The sequence below is a fragment of the Serinus canaria genome, chromosome 4A (genome assembly GCF_022539315.1).
Source record: "Serinus canaria isolate serCan28SL12 chromosome 4A, serCan2020, whole genome shotgun sequence".
NCBI classification, from domain to species: Eukaryota; Metazoa; Chordata; class Aves; order Passeriformes; family Fringillidae; genus Serinus; species Serinus canaria.
In genome coordinates, this window is record NC_066318.1 from 19351699 (window position 1) to 19368748 (window position 17050).

The 17050-nt window shown below is 46.8% G+C and overlaps 2 protein-coding genes across 2 annotated transcripts; both read left to right on the forward strand.

The window, feature by feature from the left end:
* The first annotated feature begins 421 nt into the window (after positions 1-421).
* Positions 422-4715, forward strand: RPS4X (ribosomal protein S4 X-linked). Its single transcript, XM_009090238.4, has 7 exons — positions 422-678; positions 896-973; positions 1500-1680; positions 2131-2228; positions 3237-3408; positions 3793-3950; positions 4557-4715. Exons 1-7 carry the CDS (start codon positions 676-678, stop codon positions 4656-4658), a joined length of 792 nt encoding a protein of 263 aa, XP_009088486.1. The 5' UTR covers positions 422-675; the 3' UTR covers positions 4659-4715.
* A 3675-nt stretch (positions 4716-8390) lies between these two features.
* Positions 8391-17029, forward strand: RBM11 (RNA binding motif protein 11). Its single transcript, XM_030229031.2, has 5 exons — positions 8391-12369; positions 13331-13493; positions 14362-14440; positions 15110-15207; positions 16915-17029. The coding sequence occupies exons 1-5, from the start codon at positions 12268-12270 to the stop codon at positions 17004-17006; spliced, it is 534 nt and encodes a 177-aa protein (XP_030084891.1). The 5' UTR covers positions 8391-12267; the 3' UTR covers positions 17007-17029.
* The last annotated feature ends 21 nt before the right edge of the window (positions 17030-17050 follow it).

The following is a 17050-nucleotide window of genomic DNA, read 5'->3' on the forward strand; positions in this document are numbered from 1 at the left end:
TAAAGTAATGCTGCTCTAATCTAAACGTAGAGTTTCATTTATCCCGACGTTTTCGGTGACAGTTACCCTGGGGAATGGGACCTCTGTCCCAGACAGACCCCAGACTGGAGCGATGCTGTTGCACTCACCGGGCTGCCTGGCAGGATGCGGGAGCCTGGGACTGTCCCGGTGGTTCCAGAGCACTGTGGGGACCCGTCTGCCACCCTGGAGAGGGCAGCTGGGACCACTTGACCCCCGACCTGCCTTCAGGAGTGGCTGCTAAGGCCCGGCATCAGGTTTGGGGGCTGCGTGGGGTCTCAGCTCTACCCCGGGAGGGGCCATGGCAGGGGGGAGACACAGGTGTGGGAGGGCAGGTGTGGGCAGGGAGAGGTCCGGGCACAGGTGTTACCCCTGGCTCTGCTCTCCCAAACTGCAGGGCCAGAACGTAGCAGGCTGTCCTATGCCATCAGCGATGACCAAAGTGCCCGGCTAGAAGCAGGGAGTCCCGGAGAGCACTGTCCCGGAGCGCGGTGTCCCCGTCGGGGTCGCCGGGAAGGGACAAGCCCTCCCGATCTGTCACCTCGCGAGCGGCCCTGGACCTCCGAGCCCCCAGGGGGCGACGCATGTTGCTGCCGCCGTGGTTTGTACTTCCGCGACGGGCCGGAAGCACTCGTCCTTTCTCGGCAGAGCGCAGCCATGGTGAGAACGCTGTGGCGCGGCTTCCCGCCGCCATCCGCCGCCATCCCTCGCTCACCGCGGGCTGTGGCTACCCCCCTTGGGCGACAAATGCGGGAGGGAGCCCGGCGCTTGGGTCCGGGGTGCAGGAGTTGGAGGGAGCCTGGGAGGGATGGCTGGGGGGGGGGGGGCAGGGCCTGGCGGCGGCCCGTAACACCCCTTAACACGTCCCGTCCTGTAGGCCCGCGGCCCCAAGAAGCATCTGAAGCGCGTGGCTGCACCCAAGCACTGGATGCTGGACAAACTGACGGGCGTCTTCGTGAGTGCGGTCCTGGTTTGGGGTCAAAGTTGGGTCGGGCATGGGTTTGGGGTTGAGACTGGGGTCGGAGGTGGGGCTAGGGTTCGTGGCAGCCGCAGTCACATCAGGAGAAGTGGTCGGATGCTGCGCGGGGGCGAGCGGTGAACAGGGGCAGTTGGACACCGCAAGAGGTGTTTGTTTAACGTTAGGGTCTTTGCGAACAGCGTTCATGTTACCCCGTTTGCAGAGGATGTGATGGGGTCGTTGGATGTTCTCTTTCAATCTGCCTATTGTGCTTTTTCCACCTCCGGGTTGAGATGGATGGTTGTGCTCTATTGGGGGCTGTGCTCTGTGAGGCTGGCAAGACACCGGGGAAACTACTGTAAATACCAAGAACAGAGGGCTTCAGCCGGTCGCTCTCTGCGTGGCAGCTGCACTTTGTGCTGCTGCCCTTCGGTGTTCTTGCGGGAGCTCTTGGCGCTATGATTTCCTTCTCCAAGGGGGTTTGATGCTGCTTGAGCTTCCAGCAGAAACTTTCTGTCGGCAGGCACCGCGCCCATCAACAGGCCCACACAAACTGAGGGAATGCCTTCCCCTTATCATCTTCCTGCGCAACCGGCTGAAGTATGCTTTGACGGGAGATGAAGTCAAGAAGATCTGCATGCAGAGGTTCATCAAAATAGATGGCAAAGTCCGCACCGACATCACCTACCCTGCAGGCTTCATGGGTGAGTAGGGTTGGGACAATTCCTTAGGCAGCTCTTCTGTACTGGCAGGGGAGTGTTTTGTGGGGCTGGCATTATTTGAGGGGTAAAGTTGCCCTGCTGGAGTTAAAGAAAAGGTACATATAAGCAGTTGTTGCTTAGTTTGGAATTGTGCACTCCAGTGAGTACCATATACTTGTAGCCAGTGAGTAATATACTTGTAGCCTGTAAGTGCCTGTTTGACCTGAGTGCATTGCTGTTCAGATTCCAGCCTTCAGCAGTTTTTGCTAATTTGCAATCTGTTCTGCAAAAGATGTGAGCCTGTGCTCAAGGGTAAATCCCAGCCTCATCAGTCACACCCTAAGTGTTGTTCAGCAGTTTCTGTTACTTTTTAGACGTAAACTTCATCCCAAGTTAGGGTCTTGGGTAATGAGCTGATAACAGCTGCTGTTATATTTCCCTCTCTGCAATCAGATGTCATCAGCATTGAGAAGACAGGTGAGCATTTCCGCCTGGTGTATGATACCAAGGGCCGGTTTGCTGTTCACCGCATCACACCTGAGGAGGCCAAGGTGAGGAGCTTTGATGTCCTGTAAGGGTGGGCAGTGCTTCCTCTTTGGTATCTCCTGAATGAGAGCTGATGTCTCTCTTCTCTGACAGCTGAGGTCATGCTGCACTTGAGATTGGGGCGCTCAGAGTTGTGGTGAAGCCTGTGTCGAGGGGGAGATCTCTTTGTTACATAGGAGTAGTTCACAGATGGCTGTAGGGTCACTGTCTGGTGCTGGAGATGATGCTGTTGGCATCAGAGAGTTTTGGTGTGGAGGGGAGTCTTGGCTTTGCCAGCAAACAGTAACTAGAAACATGGAACTGTCTGTGGCATAAAAGCCTTGAAGTTCTTCCCAGAGCAACAAAACTGCATACTCACCCCGGATGCTGGGGAGCAACTTGCTCATGCATCCCTTAACCCAGGCATGGTGTGCCTCAGTTGCAATGCCGTACTCTGGTTTGTATCTCCTTTAAGGCAGACTGTGCAGGCACGCAGCTGTGTGGATGGCAGAGCTGGCTGTGCTGGAGCCAACTGTGGTGTGGTTCTCCTTGTGATGTACTTCTCTGACGACTACTCTGTGTTGATCTGTGAGGTCCAGAGAGGCTGTGAGGGAGTTGGGGTGATAGGCAGAAGAGAAATCAGTGCCCTGAAAGGGACAGATCTCTGTGAGGTCCTGGAGAAATGCAGCCTTTGTCTCTGTTGTGTGCCACAGGCTTCAAGTAAAAATAAGGGAATTGTCCTGGTACTTTCTTGTGAAAGTGCAGCCAGCGTTTGTGGGGAGGCTGAAGCTCAGGGTGGGCTGCTACTCCCAACAGCAAAGGGGTTTTGGGGTGGGGCTGTAGCAGAGCTGCATGGCAGCTGTTAAAAAGTAGTTACTGAGATAGGGAGCTGGACAGGTCACTCTGTGGGCTCATACTGTAAGCCCTGAGTGTCTGGGTGTTCTGCTGGCTGGTGGCTCTTTGGAGTACAAGAGTTCCCTAGTCCAAGGTACTGCTCGCTGCCTCAGCTGAGAGGTGTTGGATTTTGTTTGCAGTACAAGCTGTGCAAGGTGAGGAAGATCTTTGTGGGCACCAAAGGAATCCCTCACTTGGTCACTCATGATGCCCGCACTATCCGCTATCCAGACCCCCTCATCAAGGTGAATGATACGGTCCAGATTGACTTGGAGACAGGCAAGATCACAGACTTCATTAAGTTTGACACAGGTAGGTCTTGCATCCCATTGAAGCACTGTACCCTTCCCCACCATGGAGAGCAGTCGAAGTTAAATGCTTGGCATATTTGCACTGAAATATATAAAGAAGTAGCGGTGTCAGCCTTGGAAAGGGGTTTGTTTCCCAGGAGCATATCCACCTGGAGCTGGACCAGGGGATTCTTCCTGCAGTGGGAAGCATTTGGCAGGGTCTTGGCAGTTCTGAGGCACCAAGTAGAAGCAGCGAGCTAGTGGAGAGGTGCTTCAGCAGTCACAGAGCTGTGAGCAGTGGTAGCACGGATGGGATGGGAATGTTTGGTATGGGTAGAGAGCCCAGGTGGAAGGACTTCAAAGCACGTGGTGCCAACTCTTGTCACAGCTTTATTCCTTTACTCAGGTAACCTGTGCATGGTGACCGGCGGTGCAAACTTGGGCCGTATTGGGGTGATCACCAACCGGGAGAGGCACCCTGGATCGTTTGATGTGGTTCATGTGAAGGACGCCAATGGCAACAGCTTTGCCACCAGGCTGTCCAACATCTTCGTTATTGGCAAAGTAAGGCAAATGGGGGCATCAAGACGGGGGCTTCTTGTGAGGGGCTCTCTCTTGTGAGGGGCTGCTGGCTGAGGCAAAGAGCCTTGTTGTTTCCTTGGGCAGCTGTCTTTCCACACAGTGGAGCTTCAGTGCTGGCCTCAGTTCTCACTCGGCTCCCTGTATTTTTCCCTGCTCTGGGAAGGGGAAGAGGCATTTGCAACTTCAGCAATGACTGTGTTTTCAAGAAGCAGCCCTGAAACCTGAGAGCTGGGGGCTGAGCAGTGCTCAGACTTGGTGCGATCCGAGCAGCTGCTGTGACTCTGAGTGCCCCCCGGAAAGCCTGTGCTGTTTTGCCTGTCCCTGACAGGCTCTTTTGTCCAGGTTATGGAGTGGTGGTGTTTTGGTTTTGGCTGAAGCGCATTTTTCACGGATGTAACTGAAAGGCAGCTGTAGACCTGTGCATCCTTGGCACCTTCCTTAGAGGCCTCTGCTGCACCAGTGCCATCACCATGTGTACCTGACCCAGCATGAGCAGGCGTGGGCTCGTGCTACTTTCCCCCTTAGAGAGAGAGCTGTGTTGCTGTCTGTGTTTCCTGATGTGAAGTGGTTTCTTCTCTCTTGCTGCAGGGCAACAAGCCATGGATCTCCTTGCCCCGTGGAAAGGGCATCCGCCTGACCATTGCTGAAGAGAGAGACAAGAGATTGGCGGCCAAGCAGAGCAGCGGATAAAGTCCAGCTTAGGCTGGCTCTGGTGCTGTCAGTGTGTTAATTAAACTGTTTACTGGATGGCTCTTGACTGCTGGGGTGTCTTGGGGCTAGGGTGGGGAGCCATGCTGCCAGTGCCAGCCCCTGCTCTGTAGAAGGTCCTGCTTCTCTGGGGAGACTCCTGTCAGTCTGAGCAAGGACCACAGCGTTATTCCAGAAAGGCAAGGAGGAAGGGTGGGAGAGCCTTCAGACTGTCCCTGCGAAGGTGCTGGCACAAACGCTCCTGGATATGCAGGAGGAACAAGGTTATGGGGAGACCTGGCTGGGCTCTCCTGTAGCCAGTAGTGCTGGATCAGTTTGAGGGACTACTGCAGCTTTGTTGGCTTCAAGGGTGTTGGCACAAAGTGTCCAGCGGGGCTTCTCTTCCATGTCTTTTCTGTGGAGGTGGAGGGTGCAAGTTATCACACTAATAGCCTGGACTAAGTGGGAGGGGAATGGGCTGCTGGGGACACTGAGCACCAGCCTGACCTGCAGGAGCCAAGGAACTGGGGGCTGGTTGTGGCTTTGGGAATGGCGCTGGAGGACAAGGTGGGCTGGTGTGGGCAGTGTGCCCAGTCAGGAAGGGCAGCCGCACAACTGGGCTGTGCCAGGAGGCATTGTAGGGAAGGGGAGGCTGTGCCTGGGCATCGTGTACAGACTGGGGCTGCCAGGTCCAGGCAGGTATGGGTACTGGAGCAATGCCAGCAGAGAAGCTAGAGTGATGGAGGCATAGAAGAGGCTGAGGGCACAACCTCTGCTCTGCTCAGCCTGCGGAAGAGGAGTCCTGGGGCCTCTCCTGCTCTGCCTGCCTGTGTCAGCCTTGTGAACACCTGTCTTCCAAGATGGATGGGGCACGGATGTGCACGATTGCTGAATTGGCATTGTCAAGTGTCCATTGTGACATGTAATTGAGACTCATTAAGTGTCTGCAGCCCGCTGTATTCTGATGTTATGCTCTCGGGAAAGCTGAATGCTTGTGACACTGCCCATGTTCCCTCAAGCGTTGCTGTGCTGCTCCCACTGGATGCTGTGTGGGCTCAGAGCAGCAGTATCTCCAGGGTCTTTCTTCAGGGTGCTGGCAGTGGGCTTGGTGCTTGGGCTGTCCTGTGATGCACAGATGTGAGCAGCCAGAAATGTGGGGAAAATCCCCACATTTTCATGCAGAGTCAAAAGCAAAAGCCACTTAGTTTTTATGCTGTGAAAAAACTTTAGAAAATAGCCAAATTGAGTATTTTGGAAAGTAAAACCCAGTTGTTATACTAGCAAAAACTCCAAAATGGCAATGAAACCAACAATTGGAAAAATTCGGGGTGAAATGTGTGCAGTTTGGGGGTGGGCATTGCAATAGATTGTCCAGTGTGGGTCAGTTAGCCAGATTAGGTGGCTTCGTGTGGGTTATCCCAAATGAACTGCCTGCTGAGCATTATCGCGGGTGGATCTGGTGTATGTTATCTCACGTGCATCTCCCCGCCTCTCTCCGTGTCCTTTCCCCGCTCCTCGGTTGTGGCCTCCCGCTCTCTGTCCCTGGCCCGGGCGACCCCGCGGGGCTCCCCGGGCCAGGGAGAGGCGCCACAGTCCGGTCAGTAGCTGCTCCTGCAGCCAAGAAACCCGCGAATGCGCGTTGACCGAAAAAGGGTGCCTCTCCCAGCTGCCACCCCCTGGCCAAGCTGCTGCACTGCAAGTAAACAGCGAAATCCGCGTGTACGGGACCGGGATGGGAGCAGCCTCCCGATAAGGACGCTCCGCTGCCGTCCCACAGGCGAGATGTCGGCGGCGCTCGGAGTGCAAAGCGCGGAACTGCGGCGCCGGTACTATCGGAACGCTGCTGCCGCCCAACGTTTGAGTGCCCCGCGCGGGTATTTGGGCGCGGCGTGGCAGAGCACTGGGCGTGGGGCCGGGCGGTGGTAGCGGCAGATGAGGGATGAGGTAGCGGCAGCGGTGAGATGACAGAAAGCCTCAGCGAGTGAGGAAGAGCCGCCTCGGCGCCGCCCGGGATGACGGCGAAGAAGCTGCAGCCCACCGCCGCGGCTGCTGGCCCGGGCGGAGGCGGCCACATGCCGAGGCCAGAGCTCCGCTGAGCCTCTCAACCGACCCTGTTCGCCTTGTGCCGCTGCCCCTGCTCCAGCATCGCCCCTGAAGCCTGCCCTGTGTCCACTGGCCGCCCCAAGCGGTAGGTTGGCCGTCGAGGTGTCCCCCAGAAGCCCCTGCAGAAGGAGGGATTCGTGCAAGGTATCTACGGTAATAAGAGTCACTGCTGCTTATTTCCCTCTGCCAGAGGCCACAGCTGTGCGTCTGTCTTGGTTTAGGGCAAATTTGGGAGAGAATCCACAAAAGTGGACCCCTCCCCTCAACCGGTTTGGGAAGAATTCCTCAGAGAGAAGTGGAAAGAGCCTGTTTATTTAACAGGCAAAGCACCCCCCCAGCACACAAAATGAACAATACTGGATAACACCACTCTTTCACTGCTCTGAAAAAGATGACAAATTCAGACGGTCTCTCCTGGGGTGGTTGCTCTGTTATCAGTCCCTCCAGTGCTAGGGCAGCTGCTGCAGCCACAAGGTGCAAACTCTCGGTGTTTCCAAAATCCCAGTCCGGAGCAGGTTCGAGTAGGTCCAAACAGGAAAGGGGAAATAGTCCAGGAAGAAATTTGGACTGTTTAGCTAAACTAATGAGAAGAAGCAAAAAGCAAGAGCAAGCAGAAGCAAGAGCAAAGTGAAAAGCAGGGCAAAAAGCAAAAGCAGCACTATGTACTGTACTCTCTGTATGTCCCGCCAGCTGTGGGGGAACGACTGATAAGAAGCCAAAACAAAACTTTCTCTCTTCAGAGCCAGTCTTGAAGGCACAGAACATAATATCCAGCATAAACAGCACACACGAATGGGGATACAAGCATCCTAACATCACCCTAGGACAGTGTCTAAGTGTCCATGCTTCCCCGAAGCATCCCTAGGCGATGATGCCAGTGACTGCACCTGCCTGGGGCTTGTGTGGGTCATTAGAGTTATAGATACATATTATAATATTGGCTTTTCACAAATATTAAAATGGATTCGAATGTGTGATAATAAAGTAACTTTGTTAGAAAGATATTGTTTTTATTTCTGTTGTTAATTAAGCTTAGACATAGTAGTGAAATAGCTATGGTTGTGTTAAAATGCCTGCTTGGATGAGATAACATCCAGTGAACACAGGATGAGGACACCTGCTACAGATGTGCCAACTATCAGCACTCTCCATCTAAAGGCAGTGTGGATCAAGGCCCCAAACCAGAAAATTATTAGAATGGATTAAAACCACAAGCAAGGAATCTGCATGCTCTAAAAAGGCGGATGCAAGGAGGAGCCATGCTAAACAATTCTTGGAAGATGTAAACTAGGTTGGGGAAAACTATTCATAAGAGTCTATGAAGTTTACTATTCATAAGAGTTTATGAATATGCAACAGGCTGATGTAATAGAAATGGTATATAAGGGCGTGGTCTTGGCTGAGTGCCAAGATGCACCCGGCCATAATATGCTTTGCTCTGTGGTCCTTGTCTCCTCTGGTCCTTTATGAAACTTTTAAAATTTTCACAGGAGAGTGAGCCATTTTTCATATTAGTGTCACTGAAACTACAGGAAAAACAGCAACTCTTCAAAGTTTTTAGTGTTAGAGAATCAAGGCATTACTTTATTCTGGCCAGGATGTTGTTCTGGCCAGGATGTGCAACAGAAATAATTTCATCCACACGTTGCCCGGATTGTGCAGAGAAAATAATTCCATGATTCAGTTCTTTACTCGATTTTTCATGTATTTTATACAGTCAAAACCCATAGAAATTAATTGGTTCAATCTTCATTATTCCCAAGTTGCACAGTTCTTAATGTTTGATTTCCTATTGGATATGGATTTCTTCCTTTGATGCTAATTACGTTTTCCTTCTTATCTCTTGTTTCCCAGACCAGGTGTCTCTGACCATGCCAGGGTTGATGTCTGAAGTGAACAGTGTTAATGGTCGTTAATGGTTATTCCCTTTTGTGTATCTTCTGAGCTACTCCCAGTCCCTTAAGCTCATCAGACCTCACCTGGTGAACCTGAAAAGAAACCTCAATTCTCTTCTCCACGGGCAAAGGCAAGCTAAACTGACTAAAGTTACATTAAAACTAAAAAATTTTACATAAAAATTTGAAACTGTACCTTAATCCCTCCAGGGCATAGGTTGAAGAGGGAGAGGATGAGCACTTACTGGCTCAGAGACAAGTTGCTGTGGCAGAGACTGGAGAGGCCATAAAAAAAGCAACTGCATGGGGCAGTTGGGAATGGAAAACTTGGTGCTTAGGGGGTGCGGAAAGGCAACACCTGACCTCCAATCAAGTTACTTCAGTAGCAGTGTAACTGGTTCCGTGCAAAGTTCATGACTTTGGGAATGCTGGTAAAGTTAAAAGGTTCGAACTCTTCCCTGTGGTGCAAGTTCATAGAAATGAACATCCTCACTTCTCTGTCAGGTTAATGTTTTGGTTATTTTAAGTATCAATAATTGCATTAATCTCCAACACACATACCCAGGTATTGAGTTGATGCTGTGCATTTCATGTGCTCAATTCACATTTATTCCCTGAGGCTACTGATGAGTCAAGCCTTTTTTACTTTGATCCACAGAGGTGAAATATTCTGTCTGACAAGCTCTTGGGCTCTGGTAGCACTCGGCAATGCAGCTCGTTACACAAATCATTGCTCTAATTTTTCACCCTGGCACAACTCAAGCCCAGTCTGCCAGAAACAGCTCCTGTTGAGTTGCTATTCTGCTTCCTGTGTCCCTTTGTGCCTGAGACTTCCTTCTGGCTCGGTGGTCAGAGCAGTTCTCAGCCCAGCCTGGGCCTGTCAATTAGGGAGATGCAGAGGCGCAAGTGGGCCTCTTCTGGCTCAGCTGATGCCCTTTGGCAGTGTTTACAGGTTAATGGGAGCTAGAAGACACCTGCCATCCTGTCCTAGAAGACACCTGCTGCTTCATGCCCAATTGTCTGGGAGGGGCTCAGTGGGCCATCATTACAGAGAACCAAAGATGCCCAGGAACACTAGCTGATGTTCACAACAGCATACGACTGGTAGTGTTAGCAATTGAACTGGTGTTTCTACAAGAAAAAAGTGTGACAAACACATTCACTCTCCTGTGAAAATTTAAAGAGTTTTATAAAAGACAATAGGAGACAAAGACAGTAAAGCAAAGATTACAGCTGGATTACTCAGCCAAAAGCACACTGTCACCTTCAGGGATACCCCTTAAATACCTTTTCCATTACATCAACCTTGTGAAATATGCCAATCACTTGTTTTGAAATTTTAGAAGTTTAATAGTAATAAAATGGATATAAAAATAGTAATACAAATTAGAGCAATACAAATTTGGACAATCAGAGTTAGGACAATAAAAGCAAAGAATATGAACATTCAGATGCTTTACTAAAAAAGCATGGCTCGCTAACAAAGGATTAACTCTTAAAAGGAATAGCCTGTTGCCTATTCATACATCTCATACATGATTCAAAAACTCTTTTCAAACAAAGGGTGTTTGCTGGTTATGGTTCAACTTCCTCCCCTTCATCTTGTAAATCATGTCAGACTCCATGAAGTCCGCAAGGAGGCTAGTTCTTCACGATAAGGAGACAATAATTCTGTCTCTTTTGGATTGTAGTGTCTTGTTGATGTTATCTCTGTGCAAAGAATTTCTAGATTACCTCATCTCTTTCTTGAGCTAGTTAAAAAGTATCTTACATAGCATAATTTCTATTTTAACATTATATAATAACCTAAAACTGTATTTATCACACTACTTAAGAAAATTAATACGGCATACCTTTCTAACATAACACATATAATATTCATTTTAATATTTGCAAAAAGCCAATCATAAAACACGCATTTTTCACAACCTGTTGCATTTTCATAGACCCTCATGCATACTCATAAACTAGTTTACATATTCCAGGAACCATTTTACATGGCCCCTCCTCAGGTCTGCCTTTTTAGCACATGTGCGTGTCTTGGCTTTGGTTTTGGCTCCTCCTTGTCACTTCCAGTTTGGGCTTTTGTCCTTACTTTCTTCAACGCTGATAGTTGGCATATCAATAGCAGGGTCCTCATTACATGTTCACTGGATGTTTTCCCGACCAAACAGACAGTTCACTCATAGCTATCAGCTATCACTACTAGTATGTCTATGTTTCTGTTAATAGCAGAAATAAAAGCAAAGTTATTTTAACATTATGCATATAACATTCATCCTAGTATTTGTGAAAAGCCAACAATATAATATGTATTTATAACAAAAGCTTGGATCAGGAATTCTCACTGTGCCGTGAGCTCTGCTCCCCTGCCCAGGGGCTGCTCCTGCAGCTTTGGGTACACTCTTTTCCCCAGCTTTCTGCTGCCTTTGGAAGCTCATCAGGAGCAAAAGTTTCTGTTCATTTGCCCAGCTGTGACTGGACAACTCTAGCAGTTTATTGCAGATGTTAGGTCAGTCCGTTGTTCCTATGCTCCATGGTTTAAAATAACTTCTGCTGTTCAAGCCAATGTTATAAATAAAGTGGACTTTTGTAGCCAGGGTTATGAATTGTTAATGATGTAATTTTATTCTGAATTGTTAATTAATTTAATAGATTGTGATACCTAATTTATGTAGCAGATTATGAAGTAATAATTTACGGAGTTAAATGTACTGTAGTATAAATGTGTGCCCACTAGAGGGGGGTGGTGGAATGAGTGGGGGAATTCTCTAGAAAGCTACCTCATGAGATGATGACATTAACATGAACTATGATTGGAAGACTAGCCAGCCAATGAAGCCTCAGAACTCTAGAATAATTGGCCAGGAATGCACCATCTTATGTACCAACCAGCAACCAGGAAAAGGACCGATCCACAAGTGGATTGAAAGCGCAGCACCTGGTGTCGTTCTGGGAAACCGGTGTGGAAGGAAACACCCTGTGTTGCACACAGTTTGTTATTTGTATCTCTGACTTGCCGCAGGCTTACCCCGAGGTCTCATCTTCAGTTATCTTGATTTTTAATAAACAGGCCCAAGCCTTTTAAAAGATCTTGGCCTCATTTTGCCTGTTTATATCATCCAACATTGTAACACAGTGCAGAAATAGGTTTTCTGTATGGCTGGCATGGACTTCTATCTGATAAAACCCTCTCTCTTTGCTCCTGAGGTGAGCACTTGCTCTGTTTGCAGCCTCTTCTACAGTAAGGGCTCATTGTAACGGTAACAGCAGGAGTGGATGGTGTGAACACACTTATGAATACTAATCTGGGAAGGTGGATTGTTTTTCAGGGTTGGTCAGTTAGTTTTGCACCAGTCAGACCTGACACAACTTAAGATTCAGTGGCAAAAATAGAAGAGAAAACCTTCATGTTTGTATTTACCATCATTACTACTCACCGAATGATTAAGTACGGTGTCACAGGTGTTGGGGGTGTTGTCACAAACAGACGCGACACCTGCCCTCCCGCGTTCCAGTGTTGCTAGGAGCCGGGCCCGGCCCCTCACACCGAGTGCAGCTTCCCCGCGGCTGGGGCGCTCTTCTTGCATTCCCGCAGGACTCCCACAGGCTCTATGTCATCGCTGGGGCGGGCCGAGGCGGCGGAGCAGACTCTGCTCGTAGGAAACTTGGAGAGTCGGGTCAGGGAGGAGATCCTCTACGAGCTCTTCCTGCAGGTAGCAGACGGGTAAACTTATATATCGAAATGCTGTTCTAATGCTCGAGAAGAAAAATTCGACCAATGGGATGTTCAGTTAGGAAAGCTGGACCACATGCTCTCCAGAGGTCCCTTCAAACCCCGACCTTTCAGTGACAGTGTATGAACACAAAGTAGTCGGACCTGTTTGAAGTCCGAGCTTAATTCCTGCCAGTTTTCAAGATTAAACAGTAGTCTGCTGTATAACTGTAAACTGTAAACGTGAGCTGAAGAAGTATATCTTCTTATGGGACATAAGTAATACAAGACAAAATGTAAAAGTGATAAAGATGATCTTAGAAATCAGCTTTGCATTATTCTTCTGCATAATCTGGAGCAGCCATCCAACTGCCAGCTTTTATCTGGGTCGTTAGGTCATCCCAGTAACTTGTCTTTTTCCCTTCTTTTATCTTGTTTTCATTCCCTTTTGCTGCAACAGCCTATGCTTCTCATTGTAGTCTTGCCCTGTCACTGAAAATATCCAGTTTAAAATTCCTGCTATGGCATAGTCCTGAACATGCATCCTTGACCTCTAGCTCTTCCCCTCCATCAAATGATGAGCAAGTATCTACTGCTACTTCTAAACGATTAATATTTCTATTTATGAACTGCAGGGTAACTTTTGCTCTGGAGTCAGCAAATTATTATTCTTCCCCTTTGGGAAACTAATAATTATGGCATGTTATTCTAAAAATAATAAAAATTCTGGCTATGAAAGATATAATAAAAATTCTGGTTATGAATTGATGTTTGGTTCCCTTTTAACATTTCTGGAGCTGATTTTTGTTTGTAGAAGGCTCAGAATTTGAGCTTTGGGAATGTGGAGAGACATTTTCAAAGTAAGAAACTTACAGTTTCTGACTATGGCTGAAGAGAAATGGTTAAATATTCAAAACACAATGAAGTGTCAGTTTCTCCTAAATAATAGAAATTTCTTTCAGGCTGGACCATTAACCAAAGTGATGATTTGTGAGGACAAAGAAGGAAAAACTAAGTCTTTTGGATATGTCTGCTTTAAACACAAAGTATCAGTGCCTTATGCAAAAGCTCTGCTGGATGGAATCCGTTTGTATGGAAGACCAATTACTGTGCAGTATTGGAGGGGTATGTTTTGTAGTCCCAATGGTTTATATTTTTTAAGAACAGTTTGGAATCCTAAAGCCCTTTACAAAGATAACAATTTGTAGTTGGAAAATTAATTTTTTTGTTGAGAAACAAAGACTTCCTGTGGCTTTTGCATAGGGAAGGATTCAGTCTTTGTAGTTTTTTGTTTACTAAGAGAATACAATAGATTATTCAGAACATCATAACTTGCAAGCTGTGTCAGACACTGCTGTATGGAAAAAAGCAATCCAGGTTTTCACGCCAGATTACATTTAGGAATTGGGATGTAACTTTACCTTGAATTCTGACAGAAAAAAATTGATTCAGTATGGCCAGCTGCTATTGAGCTCCAGGATAATTTTTAGACTAAAGCCACGGAATTATCAGTGCTTTTGTTTTAAAGGGAAGAGATTGTAGTTCATATTATATTCTTAATTTTATGTAAATGGAACTAAACCTTCAAGCAAGCCAACAATCAGGCATCATTTGCAACCCAGACATTAAGGACTCTTGTTCCTTCTGTGCCACTGCTTCCTTCAAAGGCTCTGCAGAGCAGTTGCTGAGTTTAAGCAACTGTGGTTCTTAAAATCAAAAGCATTTCCTGTGTCTGTAATTGGGTGACAATATTGTTCTTGATTACTTCAACAACCCTGATTTGTGCTTCCGTAAGTGAATAAATGAGATATGAACATTTTCAAGCTGTAAGATGATGCTATTGATTATCTGTCATAAAATGGCACCATACCTTTGTATACTACCTTAGATCTACTAGCAGATTACAGATGACACAAAACATTTTCTGTGGTTTTTTCCTGGTTAATTGAATTGTCATAACTGAATAGTCATTATGCTCTTGTCTTATTTCCAGGGAGTTCTCCCTCACCAGAACTAGACAGTTGTACAGACGGTTTTGAACACCACATTGACTTAGAGTCTCCTGCAGACAGGTAACAAAGATCACCTGTGAATGAACCTTATGATCATAATTTAAAAAAAATTGTTTAAAGTGAGTTGATGTCATAGAGCAATTTTGAGGTTTTTCATCAAAACAGCATCTTGCCATTGCATCCTTACCGAGGGCTTGCAACGTACTGCAGTTAATTTTAATGTTTGGTTGTTAAGCTTACCAGATGATTAGTTAGATTCAATTTTCCGTACTTTATTTGTTTCTGCAATATTCAGGACCACGAGAACATACTGAATCCTAGGTTTTGTACTAACAATGTCTCCAGTCGTTGGATAACAAAATCTGACAGGTCTGACAGGTCTTTTTTTAACCCCACCAAGTTTACACCTGCATTTTCTGTGTGTATAAGCACAAGCAGCTGTCATATACGTATGATTACACAGTTATAAACCTGTTATAATGAAAGTCTGAACTCCCACAGTGAAATCTAGTACCCTTTTGTGCATGCATATAAGAGGATTGCTCATTAATTAAGCCTTTGGGTATACTTCATTTGTTTTATCGTTATTTTTCATGTAAGTCCTGTTGCTAATATCTCAATTTTCCTCTTGGATATTACCATTACAGCCCTAGAGTTAAGTCTCAGTACTCTGATCAGAAGTATATGGTGGACATTCAGCCTTTGTACATTGGCTTTGTTTTTCTTTAGGCATCAAGAGCTTTCTGGAAATTCTCCATTTCCTGTTACTCCTTTGCCAGTGAACAACAGTTTACCTCATGATCACCCTGGCTTTCAAGAGGTGGTGAGTTAGTGTTAGAAGTTAAATAATTTGGGAGCGTTTTTATGAAGCTGAATGCATTTTGCATTTCTGCAAAAACCAGTGCTTGCTTTAGGTCTCAAAATGTGCTATAAGTACAATATTAGGACATTTCAGAATCCTCTAATAACAGGAATCTACCAAACCAAGCTATTTTCTTCCTGCAAGAATATCTTAAACATATATAGGTTAAGAAAGCTAAAAACAGTGACATCTACTAAACTCTCTCCTGCACTGTGTTTCAAATGGTGGGACAAGTTGACCTCATTGGACTACAACCATGCAAGCCACAGCTTCTTCACATATGGCTAACAGGGAAACCTCTTAGTTCTTTTTTTCAGTCCAGAAATGCCCAGTAGAAGTTTAAAATGTGTTAAAACCTAATCTAAAACTCAGTAAATCACCATTGCCCAAGTTCAGGAAAAAACAGTTTGAGGGTTTCTGGCCTAAACCTTCACATGCCTCTGTAGGTGTCTCCTTCATGATTTACTTTCACAGCAGTAGATGACAAGAGCCTACACTTCACTTCCCCTCCACAAGACTCTGGTGCATCAGACCATTATCACCCTAAATCTCTTGTCTGAGATATTCCACAAAGCAAGGAAACTGGTCTCTTCAGATGGAAATCTGTTCATCAAAACTACTCCCCAAACACATCATGAAGCTTCTAAATCTGATTAGTCTATGGACTGATACGACTGAAGAAACCCAGTCTTTAATGTGAGGTACCGGCTGGGGACAGTTCTGCTCACTGAGTCTGACTGGGGACTGGCCAGCCCTTGGAACTAGAGAAGGGGGGCAGTCTGGATCAGTTACCCTTGTTGGCTGCAATCTGAGCACAAAAATGGAGAGCACCTATTCTCCATCTATGGGGTGGGGGCCTGCCCTCCTATCTTCCCATGCTGTGCCCTGAGAAGAGCTGGTACTTGTATGAACTTGCCCATCTCCTCCACTCCCTTTTGAAGGGCTCAAGTGCACCATCTTACCCTCTGTGCTTGCTGATGAACCTACACCTCAGTAACAAGGCAGTAGACCAGCACACACGAGCAACTTCATCCCATTTTCTGCTTGCCAGAGAGAGGATGGTATTGAAGTGTGTTTCACATGATAGTTTGTGAAAGCTTCAGCAGAAAGTGTCTCATCACTTGTATGCCTTAAATCTATCTCACCTTACCTTGGCAAGTTGCCAGGCAGGTTGCTCACTTGGGAATCTTTCAACGTCCTTGTTGGAATGCTTTGTTCCACATTGACTTTAAAATTCATTAAACCACGTTTGAAGAACTTGCAGATGTGCATGCCTTTACAGTACCAACAGGCACTGCAGTTACAAATATTTATCAAATAGAGACAAAAAAATGCAAGGAATACCATGTTTGTTTACCCTTTGTGAGGACTACCTGGCAATTTAGCCTTAAATCAGGTTGTCTCTTTTCTAATCTTGCCATGAAAAAATTTGTCTACTTTTCTGAACTATACTAGTTGTCATAAACCAGCTTTACTCTCAAGCATTCTGTGTTATTTTATAGTTTGTCAGTATTTTAATTGATGAAGTCATGATGCATGCAAAATGAAGTTCTTTAAAATTTCCTCTTCACAATGTAAACAACTCAAGTTTCTATTTCTCTAAATGTACCATGTTCTGGCATAGCAGTATACAGTACAGAGTCCAATGGGTTAACAATTTCTTTATTAGCAGTACCTTCAGACTTATCCTTTTCTCCCTATCAGAATCAAAGTGCACAATTCAAGACTGCACGGAGTTATCCTGAATTTGCCACATCCAAGTGACTGTGAAGTGCACCAAGCAGGATGAAAGAAAGAGAAAATGGCAA